At 53.4% G+C, this 11,254-nt stretch overlaps 1 protein-coding gene across 3 annotated transcripts in view; it reads right to left on the bottom strand.

Moving 5' to 3' along the window:
• The window catches only part of Hpn (hepsin), a 14,875-nt gene extending 3,627 nt beyond the window's left edge, over positions 1–11,248 (bottom strand). Inside the window, exons 1-4 of one of the 3 annotated variants that reach the window (XM_010626323.2) lie at positions 11,125–11,248; positions 10,540–10,607; positions 5,219–5,317; positions 5,096–5,137 (exon numbers count right to left, since the gene is read on the bottom strand). In XM_010626323.2, the coding sequence (XP_010624625.1) occupies positions 5,096–5,137; positions 5,219–5,317; positions 10,540–10,555 (157 nt within the window). In that variant the 5' untranslated portion in view covers positions 10,556–10,607; positions 11,125–11,248. Of the gene's footprint in view, positions 1–5,095; positions 5,138–5,218; positions 5,318–10,539 lie in introns of those variants that run through there. The other 2 variants (XM_010626322.2, XM_033765728.1) reach the window with 2 other exon arrangements.
• Between the last annotated feature and the right edge of the window lie 6 nt (positions 11,249–11,254).

Here is an 11,254-nt window from a genome sequence, read left to right on the forward strand (position 1 = left end):
TTTTTTTTTTTTTTTTTTTTTTTTTTTTTTTTTTTGGTATTGGGAATTGAACTCAGAGCTTTTTCAATATGCTACATCCCCAGCCTTTTTTATTTTTTATTTTGAGACAGAGTCTTGCTAACTCACTAACTTGCCCAGGCTGGGCTTCAAAAGTCACAATCCTCCTGACTCTGCCTCCCTTAGTGCTGGGATTACAGTGGTGCACTACTTTTGCAAAGCTCCTTGACCCAGCCAGGCTTGAAGAACCCCAGATTCAAGAAAGGTAATAATTTCCCCTTCCATTTAGCCAATTTCATTTTTCCTTTTGTCTTTTGCAGCTGGAAGACCCTTGGCTAAGACCAGATTACCAAAATGTTTCAATAAATACCTTATGATCATAAAAAATACAGACAAAAATAGCTATCTTTTCCATAGGACTTATCAGAGTCTTCAGTGCTAATGTGCATAATTCTCCAAACAGAAGGTGCAATATCTATTCATTAATCAGCATTAACTACTGCATGACCCTGGTGACAGAGGGTGCCAGAGAGAGCCTTGGGCCCTTCTATCCAAGCCAAAGTCTGGGCAGTGGGGAGACAGATAGTAATTAAACAGTCACTCAACGAACACACTAGAAACTGTGCAGTGAGGCAGGCTGAGACACAGAGGAGGGCTGGAGATGTCATAGGGGTGGTTCATGTCTAGGGCAGGATAGAGACAGCCTGCTTGAGCACTGATGTTCTCAGGGGGCCCATCAGTCTGTCCCCCACAACACATACACACCGCTGGGGGGCTCCTGGAACCACCTAAGTTAGGTCAAATCCTTGAGGTACGTTTCTTTATATTTACCAAACACTAGGTGAGTGCCAGGCTCTATTTTAGGCTGTGAACAAATCATCACAGCAATGAACAAATCAGACAAAACCCCTGCCCCTGTGGAGCTCGAAGCCCAGCAGGGGACGTGGATAACGAACTAGATAAGTAACTGAAATATGCCATGAGTCACCACAGCAGAAGAGTCCCCGAGACAAGAATCCTGACAGCAGAGGGAGAGAGGGTAGGGAGAGAGGCGCTTCTCAGCACGCAGGCAGGGAAGGCTGAGGTGAGAGAGTCACAGAAGTACATATGGGGACAGCGACAGGAGGCCAAGGAGCTGCACGCGAAGTCGCGAGGCTGAGGTGTGCACAGGGGACAGCGAAGAGCCAGGGAAGAGGGGAGCAACGGAGCGACCCTCGGACGCGGCCGTCAGCTGCAGCGGCACGGCTGTGCACAGGTTCTGGGTCCCAGGAAGAGACAGACTGGGGTGGGGTGGAGCAGAAGATCAGGCTGGGGGCCGCATGATGCCCAGCTCTGAAGGGACACAGGCGGTACAGGGAGAAGAGCTGCATTCTGGATAGATTCTGTAGGCGGAGCCGGCAGGAGCTGCTGAGAGACTGGACTCGTGTGTGAGTGGGAAGGGACGAAGGAGAGGGTCAAGGGGTTTGATCTGAGCCACTAGAAGGACAGAGCTGCCACTAGCACAGGTGGGGAAGGTGGAAGGAGCAGGTCGGGAAAGAGAGCTTCCCTCAGGATGCTCCAGCGCGGCCGTGTCCTCAGGCCACCAAGTCTGGTGACAACACAGGTTTGTATCCTTGTATTAGCACCTGACAAGGCCACGTGCAGGCTGAGTCCTCTTGGGCACCCCTTGCAGGTCCAGACCAGGAAAGACAAGATGACCAAGGACGACTCAGCACCTATTGCATGCCTGGGACAATGCTGCTGTCTCTCCCTGCCCCACCGGTAAAGGCCTTGCCACTCCCCAGGGATCACTGACATCTCCTTCCCTTTTCCAGCTGCACAGGCTGAGACTTGGAGAGGTGGCGACTTACCCAACATCACCAAGAAGGTGAGAGGCAGAGAGGCAGGATTTGAAAACAGGCCTAAGGGATTCAACCCTGGTAATCACTTCTCTGTCTCACAGATGAGGGAACTGAGCCTTGGAGGTATACATGTACCCAGGGACACACAGCTAATCCTGGCCAAGCCAGGGTTTGAACCCAGACCGGCCAATCTTCACTCTCTGCTCCTTCTGTGGGTCTCACACAGGCTCTCACCTGTCCCTGCCTTGAGTACACTCAGCCATCTGAAAGCTACTGCTCTGGGGTGAGGCAGGGGTGCCCAGCACCTCAGCTGGATAGTGACCACCACTCCCTGAGCTCAAGACCAAAACAGGTTTAGGACAGCAACTCGGGGGCAGTAAGTTCTTATTTTATTTTTTAAATTTTTTTTGGTACCGGGGATTAAACTCGGGTCCTTGTGATTGCAAGGCAGGTCACCGAACCACTGAGCTAAATCCCCGGCCCTTATTTTTTATTTTTAAAAAATTTCTTTTATGTGTGTGATACTGGGGATTGAATCTAAGACCTTTGCACTGAGCTACATCCTCAGCCCTTATTTTAAATTTTGAGACAGGGTCTCCTTAGTTTGCTAAATTCCCCAGGTTGGGCTCAAATTTACAATCCTCCTACCTTCTAGGGTTCTGGGATTACAGGCCTGCATCATCACGCTAGGCTCAAAGTCTCACTTTAAAATGACTCCTAACTGCTTGCAGAAATTTCCAGCAAGAGTAGGATTTGAGGAAGACAATGTGACTTTAATGGATGTGGGTTAGGTGAGGTGTGGGTACATCAAATGCTTCCTCTGATTATTTTTAAAGCTACATTTTATGCCACTTTTAAGTTCTTTATTCTCATTTATATTATTTTAAGCAATGCAAAAAGTATGTTCTGGGTCAGCTGGTACTCTTACCAAATTGCCTGATATATTTAGAGGTGTGAAAATCCCAGAAAAACAAGATGGGAGTTATTTGGGGGGGTTGTTTTTGTTTGTTTGTCTCATAATTTCTCAGTGTTTTGGGAAACACTCAAGTATGACTGGAGGGCAAGGGCCCTGGCACCAGCCACACCTCGACGTAGCCGGTGACTCCCAGCTGGAGGCCCAGGACAAGCGGGTGCATCTCAGTGATTTTTTTTTTTGTGCACTGATTCATTCACCAGAGATTTCCTGAGAGCCTACTATGTGCCAGGCACTGTTGGAGCAATAAACAAAATGTCCCAGCCGGTCTGACTTGTGCCTTCAGTAAATGATTAACCCTGAATGTGAGGGAGGGCTTGCCGGGGGCAGAGGGATGGCCGTGGGGTGGTAGGGACGGTGAGATATAGGGGTGTCCAGGAAGCTCAAGGGGACTGAAACTGGAACAGGAGGAGCCTGTGCCGCGCTGGTGGAGTTAGCCAAGCGCCAAGCCCCGCAGGGACAGCTAGGATAGTCACCTCCTCCCCTCTCCCGTGGTTCTCTCACCCTGCCTCCTGGATGAGGAAACTGAGGCTTCCAGCAGGTCGGGGCTGGTGTGAGGCCCTGAGCTCTGAAGCGACAGCACAGAAGGAAATTGTTCTAGGTGTGTGCGGGGGAGTCAGGGCTTTGGCGCCGTGGGGACAGGAAGAACAGGCATCTGGATGAATGAGAGGAAGCCCAGGGATTGGAGCCCCTCAAGCTCCTCAGCAGGACCCAGGGCAGGGTCCAGGGAGCATTCTAGGAGCCAAGGAGGGTCAGGATCTCATCTTGAGGCCCTAGAGAGCCACGGAGGCCTGATCTCATTGCTCTGCCATTTATCTGTGACATGGTCTTGGGGAAGTGAGTTCACTTCACCGGGCCTGCGATTCCCCCATATACCAAGCACTGGGATGTGAACAGCCCCAACTCCACAGACCGGCAGGGCAAATCCGCAAACAGCGCTCTCGCTCAGTATGTGTTATTCTTCACATGATGATGGATTCAGTGATTTCGGAACAATCTCAGGGGAGTTGCCCTCAGTTACCACCGAGGCTGCACGGGGGCTGGTCCCAGCCCTGCCACATCGCTATGGACCAGGGGCCGCATAGTTTGGCCCTTCTGGGCCTCGGCTTCCCCACAGGAAAACGGGCTGAGCTGAGGACTGAGTGAATGGATCTCATCAAGCCCCAAGCCTGTGCCTGGCACAGATAAATCCCACCGCAGTCCCAAAGAGGATGGTGAATGTTGCTTTGGCTTTTCGTGTCTAGATTTTCATTTCTTCTTGTGATGTGAGCTGCATCCTTTATGGAATTAGAGGACACTGGGGAATGTGAAGAGTACATCCTACCACCCCTTCTTTCTGCAGCCCTGTAGCAGAATGGCACCATAGAGTTGGACCCTGGGTAGATTCACTCATTCATCCTACATCCTGCAGTCTGTCCACCGCAGGCCTGTCTAAGAGCTCATTGACCAGCTGTGTGTCCTCTCCGGTCCTCACCTTCCACATCTATAAAACGGGCAAACAGTAGCCGCTACCTCCTCGGAGAGGTGGAAGGGGCCACTGAATCCATGTGGTACCTCTGGAACAGGTACAAAACACATTTGTATATCATGGTGTGGCCCCCGGGAGCTCTGTGATCTGGGGAAAACCGCTTCATTACCGAGCCTCGGTTTCCCCTGTAAAAGGAGGAGAGTAACAATCCCACCTCCTAGAGCTGCTGGGAAGAAGCCACAGGATCGCATATACACGATCGCATAAAACCAAAACAAAGCAGTAACAAAACATTTTCTTCCTGGGAGACATGTACAGTGATACTTTCTAATCTAATCTACTTCATACTTTTAAAAAATGGAGCTTTCAACTCCCTCATTTAATTTCATGGCTCACTAATGGGTAACCCGCTGGGAGCCTGAAAACCACCGGGTTAGACGTGTAAAGTGCTTATTAGACTCTGCCTTAGACGCAGCACTCAGTCCAAATACACTACTATTATGAGCATTTCAGAGGTATACAAACGTTCATGCAAAATACTTTTTTAGGGGCCAGGGATTTAGCTCAGTGTTTCTGGCTCCTGCCTTACAAGTGCAAGGACCAGAGTTCAATCCCCAGTACCAAAAACAAAACCATGCAAACAGTAATAGTTTTTAGGGCTGGGATTTAGCTCAGTGGTTCCACCTGCCTCACAAGTGCAGGGACCCGAGTTCTATCCCTGGTACCAAAAAGAAACAAAAATATTTTTTACTGAGCTCCCCCCACAAACAGGTTTCCTCTGGGGCTCCGCAGAGGGTCCCAGCCTACGGTACTCACCCGGGTACAGCGGCTCTTGGTCACTCCTGAATAGGACGGTCACTACAGAGAAGGCAGAGGTGAGGCAGGAGGCTGGGGGGACGGGCTGGGGAGGGTAGAGGCACAGGGGCCAACCGCTCTCACCAATGGCCCAGGATGCCGCCCCGATGCCTGTCAGGAGTAGCAGGGTCCCCACAGTGAGAGCTGCCACCTTGGGTCTGGAGCACGGCACAATCCGGCCACCTGCAACAGACACCATGCTGGGGCCACTGCCAGGCCTGTCCTCGTTCCCCCAGGCTCCGGCACTGGGCCAGCCCCACCCTGCCCCCTGCTGCACCCTGGGTCCTGCTTCCTGGGTTGACAGGTTGGCAGGGCCGTCCCTCCCCTGCCTTGTGGACAGCCAAGTGTCCGGCTCCTGGAGGGCTCCAGCCCAGCGCTGCCCTTCCTGCCTCCGCCCCTGGCACTTCCCTGGCATTTATGGGCTCACTCCTCCCGCTGACACTGTGCTCCTGTACTTCTTTGGTCACTTTCTGTTCCTGGGCCTCTCACTCTTGCTAAGTTGTCCAGAGGCTCCTGAAGCTTTGGGGTGGGGTGGGGGTGGGGTCTGGAACCCCTGACCTTTGCCCTCTTGTCAGCTCTCTTCCCTCCTCTTAGCATTTCTTCACTGCCTATTTTCTGCTGTCATAGATTCTTTGCCCCAGTCACCCTCTGAGCCACGTTCTCTCACAGGACCCCACTCCAAGATCAAATCTGTCTCCTGGAGGCTGAGAATCCAAGTTTGGAAGTTTTTCAGCCTTATTTTAGAATACTACCCATTCCCGGCTAAGATCTTGGCAGGGGACATCACCTTTTTGAGCCTCTTCCTCCTCCTCTGTTAAATGGGAACCACCTAGCACCTACTTCTAAAAGTAGCCCTTTCAAGTTCTTTTATGGGCCGGGGGTTTAGCTCAGTGGCACTGCACCTGCCTGGCAAGCACAACACCCTGAGTTCGACCCCTGGTTCTGCAAAAAATTAAAATAATAATAACAAAGTTATTTTAAATAGCAACAACCAAACTCTCGGTGACGATTACGATGTGCAAAGGCAGTGCTCTAAACACACAAGCTATTCGGTCCTCATCTCAACCCTACACTGCCATTCCCATTGCTCCGATGGTTCCAGATGGGGTCACGTCCCCATGGCGACTCAGCCTCGGGGGGTCAGCGCTGAGCACTGAACCCTGGGCAGATTTGCTGCTGGGTCCAAAGTATATACCACAGAGCCATAACACCTATCGCTGTGTCAGGGTGCTGATGAACAGCAAGTTCCCAATAAGCTGTGTGGCCCTGGGTACCTCCCTCTGCCTCTCTGAACCACAATATTTCCATCAGTAAAATGCAGCTTTATTCGCTTATCATCTTGGTGAGCATCTGCCATGCCCCTGGCAGCAACCTAGGCTCCAGGAACAGACCCCAAAACAAGACAGATAAGAGGATGGCTCTCGCAGGGCTTACACACGAGGGAATATGAGCAGGGATGAGGCGCATCACAAGAAAATGAGCCCAGTTGTTTCTAGATTGTGGCAAAAGCTATGAAACTAAGGCAAGCTGAGGGCAGCAAACGGGGCTTCTGGAAAGGGAACAGAAGAGACTTTGGACCTAAGAATAGAATGAAAAGCCAGCCACGCAAAGACTTCAAGGAAGAGGGAACAGCCCGGGCTAAGGCCATGAGGTGGGAAGGGCATGTCCTGCAGGAAGGGAGGGGCAGAGAGGTGGTCAGAATGGCAGGGCCAGCAAAGAGGTGTGGCCCAGGGAGAAGAGGGATTCTACTCCCAGGGAGACAGAGGTCCTGGAGCTTATATGCCAACTCTTCCACTCAGATCAAGAGGACCAGAGAGAAAAGGCCACTCAAAACTTCACTGACCCCAGCTTATGTCAAAGCACTCCCAGTCCTCCTATCTGTGACCGTGGTGGTACGGCTGTGGGCGCAGTGCCAGGCCAGTATCGGGAACAGAGCAGGGTGCGGTCCAGGATCTTGCAGGGACACCCACTGTTTGAGTGGCTTAAGCATCTAAGAGCCCAGTAGCTCCCATCAAAGCATGAGGAAACACTCTCCCTCAGAGGGGCCCCAGAGGGCCAGACCAGCCTCGCCCAACCCTGCTGGGAGACCCTGCCTGTCTCAACATGGCCTCCTAGCCCGTCTACCAGCTCTGCCCCTGCCTGCCTTTTCGTTTGGGAGAGGATCAGGCTTCCCCCAACTCCTCTGTCTGCAAAAGTAGCTGCCTGGGCTACGCGGACCAACCCAGAGGCCCTAGTATCTTCTAGGGTGACGGGAAAGCACTTTCTTCCCTGCCCTCCGGCTCAGGACTTTGGATGCCTCCAAAACAGGTGCCTCAGGTGACACAGGACTCACCTTCACTCTGGTGCCCCCAGTGTGAGAAGTGCCCTCTTTGTGTGTTTTTGTTGGGGCAGGAAGCACCCTTGCTCTTCAACTCTGTCCTCCGTGAGCCAGGCCTCCCTGCTCCCTCTTCTCCCTGAGACTCTCTGCTCCCCATTTCTCAGGAGATTCTCAGCTGTCCCACATCTTCTCCCCAGATGATTTTGCTCCTACCAATGTAGCTGCCAAGACCCTCAGAGGTGACACCTTTAACTTCTGGCCTCTCAAACTCCACCCAATCGATGGCTCCAGGTCTCTGTCCTCCCAGAGCCTTCCCATTAAACTACATCCCCAGTCCTTTTTAAAATGTTTTACTAAGTCACTAAGTTGCCTGGCCAAGACTTGAACTTGCAATCCTCCTGCCTCAGCCTCCCAGAGTGCTGGAATTATAGGGATGCACCACCATGCCAGGCTTCCTTTTAAATAACTCCAGCTTCCTGGGTGATGGTCTCTCCCCTCTGGACTCTGGACTCCATTTTCCTTCTACTTCTCTGAGGGGCCAGCTCTTCAGTTCAACTCTCTATCCCCTGCCCCAAAATCTGGAATTCACAAGGTAGGTTGTGGTCCCTTCCCCTTCATCCCTCCCTGCTCCTGTCTATCTCCGCTATCTCTGTGGCCTCTGTTTCCCCTCTCTATCCCCGGGCCTGGACTCTCTTCTGAGTCCCAGACTGGGGGTCCCACAGCCTCTTAGACACCTTCCTCTAGAACCTTCTAGTCTCTCTTCACCCACCGCACCCCACACTGGCTTCTACGTCCCTACCAATCTGCTCTTTGTTTCCTTTTGTTCCAGGAACAGAACCCAGGTATCTCCGAGGTATATCCCCGGCCCCCTTTTGATTCTATTTTGAGATAGGCTCTTGCTAAGTCACCCAGGCTGAGCTCAAACTTGCAATCTTCCTTCTTCAGCCTCCCAAGTAACTAGATTACAAGCGAGCCCCACAATGCTCAGCTGCAAGGCTCCTCTCCCTCACAGGTCCTGTCTCAGAGGCCCCTGTCCCCACACTTCTGTCCCCCTACAGCTTGCCAGTTTGGCAGCCCACCAGGCCTCCTGGGTAACTCTGCTGTCCCCCTTCCCTTCTTTCCCCCAGTCCCACCTTGGTCCAGCCCCATCTGACTGCGGAGCTCTCTTCCCCTCTTGAGCAATATGGAGCCTGGAAACCTTACTAAATACCAAACCCAACTCAGTCTTTTACCTAGAACCCTCTATGACTCCCCAGGATGGAGGCTAAAGCCCTCATTCCAGCACTCCAACCTTGTCAGATATAAGCATGGCTTTTTAAACATACATCTCCTCAAATTCTGAGACAGCCACGGGCCATTGTCAGACACCCAGCAGAGCTTCCAGTGAGCAACCCAGCCACACGTGAAAAATCCCAGTTAGAAAGAAAAAGAAAGAATAACCACCAGCGCCACCTTGTGGAGAGACCCAGCACCACCAGGGAATCTCCTCTTCCTCACCTTGGTCCCAACAGTCTGCTCCAACAAGAGCGGGGGACACATGTGGACCACCCATATCCGTTTCCATCCTCACCTCCAAACTCTCCAGGGCTATCTCTGCACCCTACACAGGGGCACTCTGACACCCCAGCTTCCAGCATGCTGTGCCTCTGCCCTACCATCCCTCAAGTCACCACCTCAATTCCAAGACCCACAGCACTGCGACCTCTGGGGACACTTCAACAGTGGTAACGATAATACCAGTGGTCACTGACACGGCCCCAGCTCTCAGGATCCCACGCCAACTCACAACACTGCCTTAACCCTGTTCTCTTCTGCACCGTCCTTAACCTCTGCCGCTGACAATTAGGAAGGGACTGTTGTCACTTATAGATGAGGAAAGGAGACCAGAAAATAGGTGGAGCCACCAGCAAGCAGGTGCAGCATCAAAGCCGTCCACACCTGCGTCCAGACATGGCCCCACACCCCAAGCTTCTGGGAATACACCAGGCCCTCTGCATCTTTTCCTTTATAGGCAGACCAATCTCCGCCTGTCCCAGCATTTGCTGCTTTTCTTCCCTTGGTCAGTCACCCACAGGCCCCAACCCTGGCATCAGCTCCAGGAAATAAACTGGCACAAAGGGGCTAGGCTTTATATCCGCCTGCCCAGCCAGTGTGGCACCTTCTCCCGAGTGACTGGGAGCCTGGGTTTGCTCTGGATCACAGCCGAATGGTTTGGGGCCTGAGTTGCTACCTACACCAAACTGGGAGCCAAAGAAGCCAGAAAACCAAGCTAATCATTTCAGCCAAGATGTTTGGTGCCTCCTCACACCCAGCTCTGAGTTCCGTGCTACTCTCATCTCCATTTTGCAGAGGAAAATGGAGCCCAGAGAGGGTTAGCTGTGTGCCCAGGGGCCACACAGCTAGAAAGTGCTTCTCTCCGTCATCCCTGCTGCAGCTTCTGCACTGCCTCTCCCTTCTCCATCCCTCAGGGCTGAGTCCAAAGTCCTCCCCCTGCTCTTCCGTGACTGAGCCAGGAGGTGGGAGGACTGTCTGGAGTTGGTGGGGTCCTTGGGCCCCCATCATGACAGCTCCAGTTGATGTCCTGCGCCCCCCTCTCCCAACCACCTCACAGAGAGAGAATTAGGATCTGCACTCAACCCGGGGGAAACTGAAGCCTGGAGAAATAATGTCGCTTGCACAAGATCACACAGCGAAAAAGGAGCAGAAGCAAATTCAGATGCAGCCCTGTGGGTTTTACTCTAGGACCTGAGTCCTTAACCGTGACAGCTACAGCAGTGTCCCCACCTCAGCCTCAAGTAGAGGTTGGATCCAGGGTTAGTTGAAAAACCACTGAGGAGGGGGCAGTGAGGGGAAACTGAGGTAGGGTGTCTGAAAGATCCTAGGAGGTGGCAGGAAGGCAGGTGATGGCAGAGCCCCTCAGAAAATGTGGTTAATATTTAATCAGGTGCAGGAGTCCCCAGAGGGGTGGAGTGGGCCTGGGAGGGGTGCCTAGGATGAGGGGCTCCGTGGGCTGGAGGATAAAGGAGAGGATACAGCAGAAGGGGCACCAGGCAGAGCCAAAGTTGGGGCTCAGGTAAGGGGGACTCACCCTCCTTCTCAGCCATGTCACTTTCTCGTTAATGATTCCCCGGCTGACCTCCTAGGCCGGGGCGGGACCTGTGGGGAGATGAACAAGGAGGCAGGACCGGGGGAGCCCAGCCCAGCCCCGACCTGCGCCCCCAGTCCCAGGCACCCATCCAGGGAGGCTGGAGGGACTGGGCCCTGGCCAGAGCATGCCATGATCACGGGTGCAGACCAGGCTGGGTTCAAGGATGGGGTCAGTGTCTGTCAGCACCAGGGGGACACCTGGGTTTGCAGGTCTGAGCCTGAGGAGGAGGAGGAGGAGGTTGAGGATTGGAGCTCCTGGGTCTGAGGGAAGAGAGGGCTGAGGGCCTGGAGAAGGAGGAATTCGGGGGCTATGACTCCTTGGCAAGAGGGAAGACAGATCTGGGGCCTGGACTCCTGGGTCCATACTCTGACTCTGAAGGGAGAGCAGGATGAAACTCCTAGGCCCTCAGGGAGAAGCCAGACAGTCCATTCTGGGAGCCCCTGTACTGGGAAGTGGGGCGGCGGCGGGTAAGGGAACCCATGTCCTCAGGACTGCAGCTGTGAGGCTGAGGGCCCTGATCCTTACCCTGGGGTCCGGCCGGGGAGGACAGGGCCTCGAGATGGTGACGGCTTAGGGCTCAGTCTCCAGGCCTTGGCAGAAGCATGGTGGCCCTGCAGCGGAGGGCAGCCTGGGAGGCAGAGGCGGCGGGTGGCAG

The sequence above is a fragment of the Fukomys damarensis genome, unplaced genomic scaffold, assembly GCF_012274545.1.
Source record: "Fukomys damarensis isolate Sample0158 unplaced genomic scaffold, DMR_v1.0_HiC HiC_scaffold_19, whole genome shotgun sequence".
NCBI lineage: Eukaryota > Metazoa > Chordata > Mammalia > Rodentia > Bathyergidae > Fukomys > Fukomys damarensis.